Source organism: Triturus cristatus, chromosome 9 (assembly GCF_964204655.1).
Source record: "Triturus cristatus chromosome 9, aTriCri1.1, whole genome shotgun sequence".
In the NCBI taxonomy this organism is placed as follows: Eukaryota; Metazoa; Chordata; class Amphibia; order Caudata; family Salamandridae; genus Triturus; species Triturus cristatus.
This window is the reverse complement of record NC_140592.1, coordinates 659,492,118-659,510,803: the sequence shown is the minus strand read 5'-3', so window position 1 is coordinate 659,510,803 and position 18,686 is coordinate 659,492,118. Positions and strand designations below refer to the sequence as shown.

The following is an 18,686-nucleotide window of genomic DNA, read 5'->3' as shown; positions in this document are numbered from 1 at the left end:
AGTTATCCGTTTGCTTTACAACAGTTAGTAAAACAAGGAAGTGCTTTGCGAGTCTGTAAGTAGCAAAGGTTTTAAAGGGACTTGTTTTTGTGCAAAGTATTGTTTTTCCCAGTTCAAGGAAGGGATAAAAAAATATCTTCAGATAATAATAGGGGTGACAGGATGGTGCGATAGCAGAATATTGATTTGTGTGGATCTGGCGAGGACTGCGGGCAGCAAGTGCTTGATACGCTATTTGCATAAGAAAATACTATATATTTTTTTCGTTATCCTCCATTAGTTATTAGTAAGGAAGGGGGAAGAGAAGCGTTCACCGACAGCATTCGGTTAGCCTTAGGGAGACAAAGAATGCTGTGGTCTGTGGTAGATGGCGCCCAGAAGGCATACGTATATGTATCAGGAGCTGCCAAAGAAAGGAAGTGGAAATGCGCTTTAGACGTTGCTGGTATTGATGGCTACTGTGCGGTTGCAGACTTCGCTGGGCTGACAGTTGGTGGGGAAATGCTACGTTGTCATTGTAGGTTTAATTCATGAATCGCTCATTCTCTCTGGTGTTTGTCCTTTGGGTACTTGTTGACTGGTGCTACATATGGGATCTGGTTTGCCTTTGACAGCAGGTATGGTTTAGTGGGGTACATAGTGTAAATTAATGTTGGCGTGAGGAAACAAAAATCGGACACTTTGTACATTTGATATTATTGTGTGCATCATGCAGAGAATGAAAAGTAGCAGGAACGGCTTTGATGCCGTATAGGCTAGCAGGAAGAAATGTTTTGAGGTGGTCAGTTGCAGAGATTGTTCAACATTTTTAAAACTTCCATAGTGGCATTGGGGAGGCCAGCAGCTGAAAGGCTCTGTCTTTACTGGTAGGCAGTGGTTAGATGGTGACCGGTCATCAGTCTTTCTGTGGGTGATGGACAGGGGAGCAGTAGGCGGCGGTCACAGGTTTGCAGTGACATCCGAGGGGTGGTTTTAAAGGCGGGCAGAAAATCATAATTGCGGGTTTCATAGGGGTGAGGGTAGAGTGTAATGGATGCGTTAGTAGCAGGCACGACGGAAGTGACCTGCATTTGGAGGTGGTTAACTGAGCGGTCTTCACTTGAAGGTGGGTCAACAAGTTGGAGGATGTGTTTGGTGGGCCGGCTGGAGGCAGTGTTATGTAACTTTGCTGGAGGGCGCAGCAGCATTTACTGATGTATGTAAATCGCTCGATGAGAGGGCGGATGTGACCAATAGAGGAACCAGAATCCTTTTTTTATGGCTGGGGTGAGCCCCTGCAGTATGGCGGGTCGCTGGCCTGAGGGCTCTTGACTGGGGAGGAGAATGGGGGGCCCCCTCCATGTACTTTGCAGGGGGGCCCCCTCAAGTTTCGTTACGCCACTGCTGTGATTTTTTTGTTTTCTTGGCCACATACTAAATGGTACCACCAGTAAATCCTTCTTTGTTGTGGCTGATAAGTCATATTGAAATATGTGTTCATATGCATGGAGTTTTATCTAAATGTTATGTGTGATGCCTACTTACCTTCAATCCCAACTATCCTAATTTGCAAAATCTTATGTGTCTCTCCAGTTGAAAGTATGAGATGCCGCCAGACATCAGCCAGCTCTATGAGTGAGCCCGAAGACTTCTCCGAGCCACTGCCATTGAGGTGTGTGTATAAAACATCATCAGAAAGAAAACACTGGTCGTTTATAGAACATGTCATTAAAAGTTCAACATTGATTCAGTAACAATTTGGAGTTGGCCATAACTTTGTGTGTGTTTTGTGTTTTAAGAAATATACAACCGAACGGATAGAATATTGATTGAAAAACAAGACACAAGTCAAATGGTGGGAACCGTAGTGGCTAACTTTCAGTTTCTTTTTTAAACCAAATCCTTACATGTTTACTAGATTATGTCCTAAAGTTAATGTAATATTATTCGAATTTCTAATAGTCCCATCTTAACTTCCCACTTCCTGAATTCTAAGACTTTTAGAAAAAGGGAAGCATTTAGTCTTCCGTGCTTTTAATGTGTTTCCTAAATAGGTTAATTGGAATGAATTGACCTTATTTTATTCAGCCATCTGATGTGTTGAAAGGGAGGACCTAGTTCAGCCTCCAGTTGTAGTGGCGCACCTGGAAAGCCTCCTTTTCTATTCATTTTTTGAACCTTTTCCTTTTTACAACTTTTTCGCACTATATCAGCCCTAAAAGATATAGAGAGAATGAGCAACTTGGAAGATGTATGCCATATAAATGTTTTTTTTTAACCTGCTGTAAAAAACTCCACAATTTATGCACTTCACTGGAAGCAAGATGTGTACCTAACTTCACGAGTGTTGAGCAAAGTTTTGTCACACTGGTGGTCAAAAGAGAATATCTGGGTTATTTTAATTTTTGCAGTGTTAAGTGAGTTCTGCTACATCAATAAAATACTGTAGATCGCAATGTTTAAACATTTGTTATTCTGAATCATAGTCCCTTGGGTACAGTGCTAGAGGCATCAATAACAATGGACAGTACCAAAGCAGGCGCACTGGCACGTTATTATAAAGAGACATAGCGAGGTCCTCCCCTCCCCCCTCCCCCCAGCTATCTCTATTCTGAGGCTCCCCACACACCTGCTTTATCTCCATGAAATGAGTACTGTTTTCATCAGGTTGTCTAGGCTGGATTCCTGCTTCTGATGGATAAGTCTACCTGCAGATTCCACGCCTGTGAATATTCCTCAAGGTGTCGGAGAGGTTCCTGATTTTTTTTTTATAGCTCCTCTGTGCCAATAAAGGGTGCCAGCTCCATCTCGGCACCAGTAATGGTGCCCTGATGTTGTCACTGAAGCCATAAATCACCCAATGATATCAGTTCCCTTTTTTCTCCAAATTTTCTATACTGCATTGTACAGAGTACAAATATGACTTTCCAAAAATCCGGCTTTAAGCTCTGTATCACTTGCAACGGGCAGATGTCTATTACTCACTCACATGAGGACAGTTTGTGGTATTTAGGTTCTTGTCATGACTCCCATTCCTGCTCGATGTTGCAGCATGCTGCCTAAAGGTTTAAAGAAAGGTAGGCTGTAGGAAGCTGGCTCTGTATATACTATGCCAAAGTAAAGTATAGTGTTAACAGAGTTCAGTGGAGCCCCCAAGGTTTAAGTAGATAATACTAAAAGTTTTTTTTATTTTAGAACCAAGAGTAACTCAGTTGCAGGTTAGTAACACTTTTAGGAAAGGTAATACTTTTCAAATGCAGTAGGTATTGGTTTGTAAAGGCAGTCAAATACTTCACAGTAGTATGAAAATACTTTGGCGAAGTCAATCAAACAGTAGCAAACTTAGCAAATGTAAAAGACATTTAGTGTAATAGGTGGCAGCTGACATCTACCGGGGGGGTTGGGGGGCAAATAAAAACAAAAAAAACTTACCTGAACGTGACATCCTTCTCTCCGGTACTCTTCACACCACCAGAACTGTAAACAGCAATCCCTTGACCAGTCAGGGTGCTGCTCTCATTTAGCATGAGGGCAGCTTCCTGATTGGAGGGAGCAGCCTCCCTCGGCGCTCCACAGCGCTCTGGGGGCCTGCACATGCTCTAGTCCAGCTGTTTTAAGACGCTCAGTTCGGGACGGGGAAGAAAAGTGAAATGGTATTAAATTGACCTTTTATTTTTCAGGGGTTTGGGGAGATTTTAAGTGGGGGGACGCTCCGCTGCTCCAACGGAGGAGCTGCCCCTGATAGGTAGAAATGCAATGCATCCTATGGAACGAAAAAAGTTATATACAGTTACAGGTAAGTACATGACTTAGACATCCAGCCTTCAGGGGTTTGGACCAACACTGGATAAAGGTCTGATCAAGGTAGGTACTGCACCACCAGCCGCCTGGTGCATAGGTCACTGGGCCACAATGTTAGTCAGTGGAAACTGGGGGGCACCCACAAGAGGTTTGGTTTGCCGGTAGGTACCCGTGGCTTCAGGGCACAGGCCCGGGGGGTTGACCAAATACAGGGGGGTGGCAAAAGGTAGCACCAACCTTACACCACCAGCGGCACAAGGGCGGCCGGGTTTAGGGTACAAATCAGCTGCAGGTGCCCAGTGCTTTTCAATGGGGAATCTCGGTCTCACAAAGAGGCTGCAGGCACGGACGAGGAGGCTGGAGGAAGGGGACCACCGGCAGGTAAGTTAAGATGTCGAAGGAGGCCTGGGCACCATTGCATGGGCTCCCAAAGGTCGGGAGGAGGATGCAGGGATGCCTTTTGGTGTCGGATTTTCTTTATTTTCTTTACCAAAGCCAGATGCGGCAAGGGGGACCCCACAAGATGAGGCTGCAGGTGTCTTCGTGGAGTCCAGGAGAGGTCACCCACCGATGAAGTAGAGGTCGGGTCGCTGGGGAATCTTCACTGGACAGGTGAGTCACACAAACTCGGGCTGTGGGCGTCGGGTGCAGAGTGGGCAGGGGTTGTGGATCTGCCTGTATCTGGAGTCCTTCAAGTTGCAGCTTTCTGGACATGGCAACTGTCCATGGGAGATCTGGTCTTTGTTGAAGAGTGGCAGCCTTCCTGGGGCTCTTGTAAGTCGCTGGCCACAGCACAGGCTTCCTCTTCTTTGCAGGATCTTTAAGCTGGAAACAGGCCAGAACAGCCGGGTCTAAGTCAGTCTTCAACTTCAAGCTTTTCTGCACGGCATCGTCTTCATCCTTCTTCGTAGGTTTCAGGAATCTGTGGATCAAGGTTCAGTGGTGCCCTTAAATACTGAATTTAGGGGTTTTACAGGTACTGGCAGCTGGTAGCAAATGAGCTACTTGCCTTTAAGGGTGAGTACACCCTTAGTATGTCCCCTCCCTTTAGGGAGGGTGCATCCCCTAACCTGATTGGCTGGAATTCTTCCATTCAACATGGAAGGTTTTCTTAGGGTCTGGGCCCCTTAAGGGGGGTCCTGGCAGAGGGGGACACACCTCTCCTGATTACTTTCCCACCGACCTAGCTGTCAAAAGTAGGGCTTGGTGAGGGGGGCTGGCATCTCCACTAGCTGGAGAGGCCTTGGTCAGCATAACAAAGGGCAGGAAGCCTTTGAGGTTTACCGCCCTGAATGCTGTTCCTGTTGGGGGTAGGTGAGAAGTACCAACACCCCAGGTAGGCTTTGCCCCTGACCCACTAGAGCACAAGGACTCCCACCTCAGGGGGTCAGAAACATTTTTTTTAGAGGGCATCTGCAAAATGCCCTTTGAGTGCATTTTGCAACAAATCCACCACTGGCATCAGTGTAGGTTTATTGTGCTGAGAAGTGTGATACTAAACTTCTCAGCATTCAGTAAAGCCATCATGGAGCTGTGGCGTTCATAAGGACAAACTTCCAGCCCATGTACTCAATATGGCTTTACTGCACTTACGATGTCTAAGAATGGAGTGAGACACTGTTGGGGCATAATGCTCATGCAGCTATGCCCTCACCTGTGGTATAGTGCACCCTGCCTTAGGGCTTTGAGGCCTGCTAGGGAAGTGACTTACCTATGCCACAAGCAATGGTTGTGAGCATGGCACACTGGTATGTGTGCCATGTCAACTCTTAGGTTTTGTCTGCACACAAAAACACACAGTCTGCAGTGGCAGTGTGTATATTTTTATTAAGGGGTCTCTGACGGTGACGTACATACTGCGGCCTTTAGAGACCCTCTCTGTTCACAAGGCCATGGTACCACTGGTACCTTTTACAAGGGACTTGTATGTCGACCAGAAGTGTGCCAATTGTGGAACCAAAGGTACAGTTTTGGAAAAACACAGGCACAGCGAACCTGATTGGCAAGGACCCAGTGCACACTCAGTAAAGGTGCATCAAATATCAGACAAAAAGTGGGGGGTAAACATGCTAAAAGGGGAACTTTTCTACAGAGGCCAAAATGTTTATAGCCCCAGTCAAGGAAATCCGATTCAAAGAACATCAAGATCCACATACTGCTACCGTTCTCTCTCCTCTTGCTTCAGGGTGCGTTCTCCAACTTTTACCTTTAAAATAGTGACACAAGTTTTTGAGCTCCCCAAGATGATCGAAATCTAGAGTAAGTCACCAACTACCGTAAGAGATTTTTCTTCTAAACCTGAATTAGTGAAAGTTCACACTCCATTGGACATCCTACTTCCTTCTCTGGCAACTGTCCCACTAGTGTCTATTAATATACTGCAGCCGTGGCTTCACTGGCGCAGCAGCTTTTTCCACCAGCACCGGTTTACCCTGGCGTTTCAACCCAAGGACCATGCCCTTCGGCTTACTTTTAGAAATTGAGGCTCTAGTTGGAAGATGTAAGCACCCTGTCCAAGTAGGGACCACAGTCCTAATCACGGTAAGCCAGATACACACTAAAAGATAAATTGTGCTCACCCTCTGGTAGCTTGGCACAGAGCAGTCAAGTTTATCTAAAGAGGCAATGTGTGAAGCTTTTGTGCAACACACACACATATTAATTAAATAAAAACACCATAAATATACTCCACATAGATTTAGAACAATAGAGAATAATTTTATGAATAAAACAAGTCTGAAATGGCAAAAGTCCAATAAGTAGAACCGGAGTTATGAATTTCTAAAGACTAAATCAAAAAGTAGTTCTTAGAAATCAATACTGCTAAGGGGGTTACTTGAGGACGTGCTAGACCGGGATAAATCCAAAGTTTAGGCCGACTGCGATGGAGGGCAGGCTGGCTACAGGACTCAGGCAGGTCCCCTTTACAAAGTACCTTGGATGGAGCTAGTGCCAATGTCGAAGACTCGATGTGAGGAGTCGCCGCGTCTTCATTGATTCTGTGGTAGGAGGTGAAGCTTCAACACCGATTCGTGCAGTCGAGGAAGGCTTTGGCGTCGAATCCCTTTATGATGCAGGTGCTGCAGCGATGTCGAGCTGTGCTGTCAGTCGAACTGTGCAGTCCGTTGAAGCAATGTTGTCAAAGGGCAGTGTGTCTGCTATGATTGGCGCAAAGTTGTCACTGTGTCGATTTTGATTGCTCTAGCCAGCAGAAATCACCTTTTAAGGGCCAAGGACTGGATTGGCACTACTTGGCAGGGCAGGACTCGCAGAATGCAGTGTCCAGGTGCTGTTGTAATGTTGCAGGAAGTCTTTGATGGCCCTCAGACTTCAGAACAGGGGGCAAGCCAGTAAGCCCTTAGTCACTCATGGTTTTAAGTGAGATGGGTCCAGTCCTTGTTCTCAGCAGGGCAAAGATCAGCAGTCAGCAGGGCAGCTCAGCAAAGCAAAAAGTTGTTCCTTCAGAGCAGCAGTCAGGCAAAGTGGCAATCTTTGTAGCACAGCAGTCCTTGCTCCTGGCTGAGTTCTTCACAGGTCCAGTAGTGTACTGTCTTTGTAGGGTCAGAGTCCCAGTCCTTTTTCCCAAATTTGCCTTTGAAGCGAGGGTGACTTCAAAGCAGGCCCTTCAAGTCTACAAGCCCAGCCCTGTCTGCCAGGCTAGCTGACGGGGGTAATCCGCTCTGTGTGTGGGACACAGGACACTGCCTATTCAGGTGCACGTGTCAGCTCCCCCTACCACCTCCTGCCCAGTAAGAGCTATCAGAATGTAGATGAATGCAGATGAGTTCTCTGTCACACCCACCCTTACTGTGTTTGTGGCTGTCTAGAGGGAATGCATAAGGTGTAGCTGTCACCCACCCCAGATGTGTATTAGGGACAGGCTGCTGCAAGGCACACAGAGCAGTAAGAGCAAATTGATTTTAAATCCAACGTTAAAAGTAAAGAGGATTTATCACCATTCCAAGGATATGAAAGATGATGCAGCTACTCCTTTCTAATAAAGAATTACAGCTTAAAATTGTTTTAAGGAATTCCCAATGCTAGCGTATGAGAGGAGTAGGCCTCACAGTAGTGAAAAACAAATTTAGCGGTTTATCACTACTAGGACATGTAAAACTTAAAGTTAAAGGTATATGTTCTACCTTTTAGTTACACAGCAACCTGCCTTTGGGGGGCTACCTAAGACCTACCTTAAAGGTGACTTATGTGTAATAAGAGGAGTTTAAGGTTTGGCAAGTGGTTTTAAATGCCAAGTCGAAATGGCAATAAACTGCACACACAAACCTTGCAGTGGCAGGCCTGAGACCGGTTTGAAAGGTTACTGCAGGCCCGCTAATAGCATTTAGATTACAGGCCCTGGGAATAGGATATACCACTTTACAAGGGACGTATAAGTCAGCTAAATATGCTTATCATGTATACACCAATGTCACCATGTTTAGGGGAAACGCACAGGCACTTTAGCACTGGTAAAGTGCTCAGAGCCCTAAGGCCAACAAAAAGAAAGAAAAATGTGAGATGGAAGGCAAAATGTTTGGTCTGACCCTTCATAGAGGGCCATTTCCCAACACCTACGTGCAATACGCCATGTGTTTGTCCAGGCTTCGGTCCCCTCTGGAGCGCTTTCATGCCCCATGGATCTGCTCGGGGCTCCACTTGACATACTACTTGCAGGACCTTCGCTTGACCCTACCCCTGCACCAGGTTCTTTGCAGCCTGATACCATGGTTGGTGACAATACAGATGCAGATTCTGATATCCCACAGGGAGATGATCATTTTTATATGGACAAGGCTAAAGATGGGGTACACCTGTTCCCTTCTTACTCATCAAACACACCCAACTATTTAGCATTAGATATTGAGCTGGGACATTTGAGTGCTTTCCAGTTGGCACTGGCGATGGACGACGCCCTCCTTTAAGCAAGCCATCCATCCGCCAAGTGTGTCTTTTCTGGAGGTGTAATAAGTTAATTGCTAGGTGTGCAGAATGCGTGGACCCTATAAAAGCGGCTCTCTGACACACTTCCATTTGTGCTATCACTGGCACTGCAAGGCTGCACGTTGGGTAATCATGAAGTGTTTTATGGCAGATTTGTTGGTGTTGCGTTGCCTCACAGACCAACAATCTCTGTTCAAGTCACCCATTGTGATTCGATGTCAGTTGCCGCCCATACCATCCATGGCTCATCTGTCAAGTATCCCTTTGTCCATCAGCATTCCTATTGTTGACCACTGTGGGTCCAGTGATACAGCATTGTCCTCTGACCTCCAGCCTTTTTTACATGCAGACTTTCTCGCCAATCACAATAACACCAGTGCTACCTCAGTACATATTACAGGAGCTTCCATCCGCCCCTGATGGTGCAGATGTCAATGAACTTGAAAGTGAACATGAGGAATCAAATATAGGTTCGGAGACCTCTCCTGTCAATGATTATCATGATGATCAAGTGATGGCTCCTCATGATCTTGATATTCATTTGACTTCTGAAGATGAGCAAATGTATGAACGTCCACTAGATTATGACAGTCAGCCTACCTACCCACAGCCTCCCTTGCTTCACAAATCGGGATTCCGTGGGCACACATCATTTGATATCTATACAGTGTGACATTGCTCGCAGATAGTGTACAGCATACAAAAGACCCCTTTGACATGCAGCAAAATCTAATACATGTATATCAACTACAAGAACCTTCTACATTAGTCAGTGGCTGGGATGGGTTTTCATACAGGCCAGTGTGCACAATAAGCCAGTAGAAAGTTCAGCTTCTTGACACCCATATCTAGCTGCAGTGTGTCAGACCAGTCGGTAAGTTCTGACAACTCTATAATATTGACTAAACCAGCAAATTTCGAGTGGGATCCGCATGCTCTCTCAGGCTGTGTGATGGCGCAGCTAGGCCAACAGGGGATCCCAGATATCCCTTTGGCGCAATGATGGTGGCAATAGTTCCGCATAAATGATAAGCTGGTCTTTACAGAATATCAAGTCTGCAAGCCAGTTCTTAAATTTAGGGGTACGCCCCACCTACATGCCCCTTGCCTATTTGCTAGTAACAGGCTGAGCGCAGTACATTTCCTGTGCGTTGATGGCAGCTCTTCCATGTACCCCATCAAGGCTACAACTGGCGAAGAAGGGATGAGGGAGCCAATCATCTTGGACAAGACCGCTAACAACACCTCCTAGTATTTTCGCACCCCCTCACACTGCCAAGCCAGGTGGAGAAAGCCCGCTCCCTCCTGCCGACATCTATCCCAGCAGTCATCTGCCCTCGGTTTGTATCTGTGTAAGCGTGCAAGCGTGTAGTACACACGGTGTACACATTTAAAATGGATTATCCGCAGGCAGCTACTCACCGTTATGGCCCCCGTTTGCATGCAACAATATTCCCATTGCTTATCAGTAAGTGGGGCTTCTAATTCAAGGTCCCAGCCTTTCCTCGCTTCATGTTGTGTGCTCGGGCATTCCAGTGAGGCGATGTGGTACAGTCTGGACACCACATGTACCGACCCAGTCATCTAATAGAGGGTATGTAAGGTATCGCATGTTGGCGGCTCTTGGGGCAATGCGGGGGTATTTGCTTTCACCTTGTGCCTGATCCTAATGTACAGAAAGGTTTCTAGAGGTGTGGCTTCCTCCCCGCCCAAAAGTTGTTTGCCTGTCTTTAAACATTCCTTCATGATATAGATCTCCCCAAGTGTGTAGATGCCGCCTGCGGAGCATACTTCTACAGGGGGCTTCATGAGTAACTGGGGCCAGGTAGTGGTATGGGAGGGGCATCAACAGTGAGTATAGTAAGGGCTTGTCCACTTTTTTAGTGAGCCATTTTCATGCCAGGTTCCTGCATGCTACAGCCGAGTGGATGGCGCCCTCCTCAGGAACCTGCACCCCAGGAAGGTGGTCGAGGGCAAGGGGACCATGAAATCCTGTTCGATGGCCAGATGCGGCATGAATGGTGGTAGGTGAATACAGTATACCACGTGGTGTGCCTTGGCGCACACGAAGTATAATTCAATGTCCGGCATCTCAAAACCGCCCTCAAACGGTTGTGTGAACATCTGCCAGCTCACTTGGGGCTGCTTGCCAACCTGAGGAGCTGGGATTTAAGTGCGTAAAAACAAAAGACGACCGGGGTGATAAGGTATATTAAGAATAAATAAAGTAGTTTTGGTAGAATGACCATTTTCATCAACAAAACCCGTCCAGCCAGTGACAGCGGCAGTGAGATCCAGTGAGTAATCGAATTTGTGATGGAGTCTAGAGCGGTTCCATAGTTTGCTCGCAGTGTTCCTTCTCTATCTCAGACGATCACCACTCCCAGATATTTTATTTCAGAGGTGCACCACATCAGCAGGAAGTCAAGTGGAAACTCAGGAGTATTGGGGTGAGCGGGAATATCTGAGATTTATTCCAGTTTATGTGAATCCCAGAAATATCACCAAAACGGATGAACTCCCTGAGAATGGGATTCAAACTTAGGCTTGGCTCGTGAGGATAACGGGTGATGTCGACGGCATAGAGTGAGACTAAAATATGCTGCAAAGGGTATGGTATAGTGTATTATCTGTGATGCTGCCGGAGTTTAGCAGCCAGCGGATCTACAGCAAGCGCAAAAAGTAATGGCAAGAGGGGGCAACCCTGCCGGGTAGCCCTGGAGACTGGGAAGGGAGTGGAATAGAGGCCATTCACTTGAGCAACAGCCATAGGCTGGCTGTTGCGAAGCGCAGTCCAGGAAAGGAAGGCTGGTGGAAGACCCATCCTGCGCAATTTTGCTAACAGGTAGTCCCACTCTAATGAATCAAAAGCCTTCGGGGGGTCTAAACACACCACTGCTGCATTCGATTCAGGGTCAATGTCCTGCAGCAGAGCAAATACGGTGCGGAAATTGTGAGGTTGCCCTCCTGGGTATGAACTTTGCCTGGTCGGGCAGCTCTAGCCCGTCCATCAGCAGGCTCAGCCTATTGGCTAGCACTTTAGCTAGGAACTTGGTATCACAATTCTTTTAAAGATAAAGGCATGTAGGTGCCACACTTATCAGCATCTTCACCCGGTTTAAGGAATGATATAATCAGAGCCTGTCGCATGGACGATGGAAGAGTGCCAATGTCCTGAGCTTCTTCGTTTACCAGTTTGAGAATGGGAGCTAATTCATTGATGTAGCATTTATAGTAGTCAGCTAGCACGCCGTCTGGTCCAGGGGCTCTACCAGACCCTAGTTGTATTATGGCCGACGAACCTCATCTTCTTCAATATCGGCAGCCGGAAACTAGCTACGAGAATCACTTATCCAGCCAAGGGCTATGTCCTCCAAATACGATGCCACATTGATCTGCCCAGTTCTATGCGTGCTATAGAGACGCGAGTAATAATCCGCGAAGGTGTTAAGTATTTCCTTTGGGTCTGTGTGCAAGTCCCTGTAACATCTATTCGGAAGATATTGTTGGCAAATCTAGGGGCTCACATTACCTCTGCCAGTGCTTTACCAGGTCTCTCCCCCTCCCGATATGCTTGGGTGCGATGATACCTGGAGCGAAATAGGGATTCTCTCTCTGCAGTGTCTAATAGTCTATCAATAGCTCTTTGAGCTGTGCATGTAGCTGCGACGTGGGAGCTTCAGCAATAGCAATGTCTCGTTCCAGTTTTAGCAGGGTTGCCCTAATGTCCCAAAGAATTTCCCCACCTTTAGCCATGCATAATCCACGAATGGTGACTTTAAAACACACCCATACGCAGGCCAATGATTGGACACTGTCTATGTTTCGAGGGAAGAATACCAGTCTATCTTGTCGCAGTTCTTCACGAAAACTAGCATCTAGGAGCGTGGTGGGTTTCGTTAGCAGGAGGGCATAGCTTCATCAACACAGGGTAGTGGTCTGAGTATGTGCGCACAAGTTGTCTAACCTCTTTCAGCCACATACAGAGACCAGCCGAGAGTGCCCAATAATCATTGCGGGACCAGCTGGAGTGTACATGAGAATAAAAAGTGCCCTCCCTGAGCGTGGGGTGTAGGGATCTCCAGGCATCCAACAAATGATGTTCTGTAATGATGGATAAGTGCTTCCCTGCTTTGGTGTGGTGGCCAAAGGTGCCGTGTGAGCGGTCCATTTTGGGGTTCAGTGCAAGATTAAACCCTCCCATATTAAATGTGTGGACCCAACGTCCAGAATAAGGCCCCTGGGAGAGGGTAGGGCGAAAGGAAAAACGAGGAGGCCGAATTCAGGGATCAATTGTGATTGGGTTTATTAAAGATAGCAAAATAAGTCATCCAGCAAGACAGTTCGAAGAGTGGTGTAGAATGTTCTCTCTCTCTCCTAGGGTAGTTGTAGTCTCCTTCCTGCTCGTCTTGTGGTCCTTGGGGTGGATGGGCACCCCGGTAGGCTCGGAAAAGAAACGTAGAGAAAAGGCGGTAAGTTCCTCTGTTGCTGCTTTCCTATTGGATGAGAACCCTTCACCGTTTTAACAAGGTACACCCGTCGTGTGGAATAAAAGACTGGCCTGCTTTCGCCGGGCGTTCATGAGGTTACAAAGGAAAGGGTAGAAACACGACAGCTGTAGGGAAAGAAATAAAGGAAACACAGATTCATAAACATCCTTATGTCAGGAGGCTTTCGGTTTATCAGAAGGTGAACAGGGTGCGAGGGAACAAAGAGGGGAATAAAGGTGCTCAGGGAAAACAGAAAGTGTGTCAACCGAGGTACAATCAATGTGGATAACGGACACACGTGCAACAGCATGTACAGTGCCTCGTGAAGTGATGTACTCCTCACTACCCACCCTTTACTCTCTCTCCCCTCCCGTATCACGTACAGCGACAGCCGCAACGGCTTGTAGGTGTCCTCCGGGGGTGTCCACCACTCTTCTGACCAGGTCTCCGTTCCTCCTTCCTGCTCGTGGGCGACATTGGGGTCGACTTCTGGGCTCGTATCCCCTGGATATCCTCCGTCCATCCTCCGTCCGATACCCACTCCTTCTCCGCGTTGCTCTCCTCCTCGCTTCTGGACTGTTCTCTCCGCTTCTCTGGTCCAAGACAAAACTGCTGCTCTTCCGGGATCCCTTCATACGCCACTGGCCCCGCCTCCCTGTCTTCCCATTGACTCCTGTCTTCCTCTGGCGGGATTCCTCCCTGTACGTAAGGGGCAGTGGAAGAGATGAACCCTTTCTCTCCCTGCCTTCGGGTATCGTCGTCGCTCTGCTTCTGATAGTAAGGAAGGAGGGGTAGGGTATCTATGGAGGCGGCCTCCTCACAGCCCCAAAGTTTATCAAAGAACTGTGCGTCATCAACATTGGGCGCGTAATAATTGCCAGAGTGACAGATTGCTATGCGAATCTACCTCACTTCATACAATATCTCCCTTGGGGGGTCCTGGTGCGCGCCCTCAGGGTAATATCTTACCCCAGCTCTAATTAAACTAGGAGTGCCCCTGGAATAGGTCGAGAAGGAAGAAAAACATTTATGGGCAGCCCACTTCCCCGCAAAGCCGGGCGGTGTCCTAGGGTCTAGTGTGTTTCCTGTAACATTGCCACATGGACATGGTGCCTATCCAGATAGCAGGGTACGTGCCTTCTCTTACGGGGTCTCGCAAACCTCGGACATTCCATGTTAATAGATGCAGAGAATGGTCTGAAAGTGTTTTAGATGCGCACATATGATACCATGTGTGTCATTGCCTGTGTGAAGTCTGTCTCATTGCATAAATGGTCGTTGTCTACGATGTGTGTATCCATGCTGTCAGCGCCACTACCATAACCTTTACATACAGTGCTGCTGAATTCGAAAACTAGAAACACCCCCCAACCTCCCTCCACCCACACCCGCCACCCAATCACCCAGGTGAATGCATGCCACTCCCCCTCAGAAACCCAACAGTATGTCCAACACAAGATGGGAACAGAGAAGTGACTGTTAAAGAAAGAGCTTTGATCATTTGAGAGGTGGGGGAAATAGAAGATCTTTAAGCAGACTGCTCCAGAATAGAAAAGACAGAGTTGAGAAGAGAATAAGGCCAGCAAAAGGATAGTCCTGGGGTTTCCCATCGGGGGTATACGTCAGAGAACAAGGCACCTCTCCTCACTCATGCGAGGGTGCCCGGGAGAAAGTTATCATGCGGCAGGTCTGCTAAACATATCAACACTGCAACCTGAAGTGGTAGGGTAACGTTCCATAGGCGTATGTAGAGAGCTAAGTTCACCACAGCGATGATGGGGCAGTGTAATCAGTGGCTGCATGAAGCGTATCTGCACGAAAGGCGCTGACTCCGCAGCTACTACTCCTCCGATGCCAGAGGTGGTGATCGAGATCCAGACCCTCCTCCCTGGGCGGTGGGTGAGCGGCGATTTATGGTTGTTAGACATTCTTACGCCAGGTGAGGAGTGGTGAATATATGCGTTTTCGCCTGATAGGAAACCCTGAGTTGGCTAGGTACAGCATAGCGTAGGGGATGCCGGCCTACTGCAATCTATGCTTCACCTGCACAAATTTCTTTTGCGCTTCTTGTACGGCAATGGTGAAATCCGGGTAAATCGAGACAGCATTCCCTTCGTAGACCAAGTCCCGTTTTTCTCCAGCAAGCCTCAAGATCTCTAGAATTGAGCTAGCACGCTATTATCGGTCATAGAGGTGCCTCCGGCGGAGGCCTGGGGGATAGGGGTCGATGGGCTCTCTCAATCACTAAGAGCTTCGATAGGGCCTCTGCTCCAAAGAGGCCCAACACCAGGCACTCGACGTACTCCTCCATGCGGCCAGTGGATGTGAATTCTGAGATTCCCAAGATTCGCACATTGTTTCTGCGCAGGCTCGCTTCCAAGTCTTCGTTTTTAGCCGAGATGACCCTAAGAAGCTTTTCCATGTTCTGTAGAAGCTCCCCTCCCGCTGATGAGATGTCTTCCAATGCTGATATCCTTTATTTAGTTTCAGCAATGCGGCCCTCGTGTTTATCTAGGCGTTGTGCTCTGAAGTCCATGCGCGTACTCATTGAGTCCATTTTAGTTTCAATAGACGTGAGACTCTGTTGCATTGTTTGAGAAGTTGGCCTGGCATATGCTGGTCACTAGTTATAGTGGCCACCTTGCACCAGTCCAATTTGACTCTTATGGTAGATATGGTTTTAAGTGAGATGGGTCCAGTCCTTGTTCTCAGCAGGGCAAAGATCAGCAGTCAGCAGGGCAGCTCAGCAAAGCAAAAAGTTGTTCCTTCAGAGCAGCAGTCAGGCAAAGTGGCAATCTTTGTAGCACAGCAGTCCTTGCTCCTGGCTGAGTTCTTCACAGGTCCAGTAGTGTACTGTCTTTGTAGGGTCAGAGTCCCAGTCCTTTTTCCCAAATTTGCCTTTGAAGCGAGGGTGACTTCAAAGCAGGCCCTTCAAGTCTACAAGCCCAGCCCTGTCTGCCAGGCTAGCTGACGGGGGTAATCCGCTCTGTGTGTGGGACACAGGACACTGCCTATTCAGGTGCACGTCTCAGCTCCCCCTACCACCTCCTGCCCAGTAAGAGCTATCAGAATGTAGATGAATGCAGATGAGTTCTCTGTCACACCCACCCTTACTGTGTTTGTGGCTGTCTAGAGGGAATGCATAAGGTGTAGCTGTCACCCACCCCAGATGTGTATTAGGGACAGGCTGCTGCAAGGCACACAGAGCAGTAAGAGCAAATTGATTTTAAATCCAACGTTAAAAGTAAAGAGGATTTATCACCATTCCAAGGATATGAAAGATGATGCAGCTACTCCTTTCTAATAAAGAATTACAGCTTAAAATTGTTTTAAGGAATTCCCAATGCTAGCGTATGAGAGGAGTAGGCCTCACAGTAGTGAAAAACAAATTTAGCGGTTTATCACTACTAGGACATGTAAAACTTAAAGTTAAAGGTATATGTTCTACCTTTTAGTTACACAGCAACCTGCCTTTGGGGGGCTACCTAAGACCTACCTTAAAGGTGACTTATGTGTAATAAGAGGAGTTTAAGGTTTGGCAAGTGGTTTTAAATGCCAAGTCGAAATGGCAATAAACTGCACACACAAACCTTGCAGTGGCAGGCCTGAGACCGGTTTGAAAGGTTACTTGTATGGGTGACACAACTAGGGCTGCAGGCCCGCTAATAGCATTTAGATTACAGGCCCTGGGAATAGGATATACCACTTTACAAGGGACGTATAAGTCCGCTAAATATGCTTATCATGTATACACCAATGTCACCATGTTTAGGGGAAACGCACAGGCACTTTAGCACTGGTAAAGTGCTCAGAGCCCTAAGGCCAACAAAAAGAAAGAAAAATGTGAGATGGAAGGCAAAATGTTTGGTCTGACCCTTCATAGAGGGCCATTTCCCAACACCTACGTGCAATACGCCATGTGTTTGTCCAGGCTTCGGTCCCCTCTGGAGCGCTTTCATGCCCCATGGATCTGCTCGGGGCTCCACTTGACATACTACTTGCAGGACCTTCGCTTGACCCTACCCCTGCACCAGGTTCTTTGCAGCCTGATACCATGGTTGGTGACAATACAGATGCAGATTCTGATATCCCACAGGGAGATGATCATTTTTATATGGACAAGGCTAAAGATGGGGTACACCTGTTCCCTTCTTACTCATCAAACACACCCAACTATTTAGCATTAGATATTGAGCTGGGACATTTGAGTGCTTTCCAGTTGGCACTGGCGATGGACGACGCCCTCCTTTAAGCAAGCCATCCATCCGCCAAGTGTGTCTTTTCTGGAGGTGTAATAAGTTAATTGCTAGGTGTGCAGAATGCGTGGACCCTATAAAAGCGGCTCTCTGACACACTTCCATTTGTGCTATCACTGGCACTGCAAGGCTGCACGTTGGGTAATCATGAAGTGTTTTATGGCAGATTTGTTGGTGTTGCGTTGCCTCACAGACCAACAATCTCTGTTCAAGTCACCCATTGTGATTCGATGTCAGTTGCCGCCCATACCATCCATGGCTCATCTGTCAAGTATCCCTTTGTCCATGATTTCTTCATCAGCATTCCTATTGTTGACCACTGTGGGTCCAGTGATACAGCATTGTCCTCTGACCTCCAGCCTTTTTTACATGCAGACTTTCTCGCCAATCACAATAACACCAGTGCTACCTCAGTACATATTACAGGAGCTTCCATCCGCCCCTGATGGTGCAGATGTCAATGACTTGAAAGTGAACATGAGGAATCAAATATAGGTTCGGAGACCTCTCCTGTCAATGATTATCATGATGATCAAGTGATGGCTCCTCATGATCTTGATATTCATTTGACTTCTGAAGATGAGCAAATGTATGAACGTCCACTAGATTATGACAGTCAGCCTACCTACCCACAGCCTCCCTTGCTTCACAAATCGGGATTCCGTGGGCACACATCATTTGATATCTATACAGTGTGACATTGCTCGCAGATAGTGTACAGCATACAAAAGACCCCTTTGACATGCAGCAAAATCTAATACATGTATATCAACTACAAGAACCTTCTACATTAGTCAGTGGCTGGGATGGGTTTTCATACAGGCCAGTGTGCACAATAAGCCAGTAGAAAGTTCAGCTTCTTGACACCCATATCTAGCTGCAGTGTGTCAGACCAGTCGGTAAGTTCTGACAACTCTATAATATTGACTAAACCAGCAAATTTCGAGTGGGATCCGCATGCTCTCTCAGGCTGTGTGATGGCGCAGCTAGGCCAACAGGGGATCCCAGATATCCCTTTGGCGCAATGATGGTGGCAATAGTTCCGCATAAATGATAAGCTGGTCTTTACAGAATATCAAGTCTGCAAGCCAGTTCTTAAATTTAGGGGTACGCCCCACCTACATGCCCCTTGCCTATTTGCTAGTAACAGGCTGAGCGCAGTACATTTCCTGCGTTGATGGCAGCTCTTCCATGTACCCCATCAAGGCTACAACTGGCG

At 47.3% G+C, this 18,686-nt stretch overlaps 1 protein-coding gene across 2 annotated transcripts in view; it reads left to right on the top strand.

Annotated features, from left to right (window-relative positions):
- Window positions 1-18,686, top strand: part of CCDC61 (coiled-coil domain containing 61) — a 538,795-nt gene that overhangs the window by 379,149 nt on the left and 140,960 nt on the right. For both annotated transcript variants that reach the window (XM_085625716.1, XM_085625715.1), the window contains exon 11: window positions 1,573-1,651. In XM_085625716.1, coding sequence (XP_085481842.1) covers window positions 1,573-1,651 — 79 coding nt within the window. The remainder of the gene's footprint in view (window positions 1-1,572; window positions 1,652-18,686) is intronic.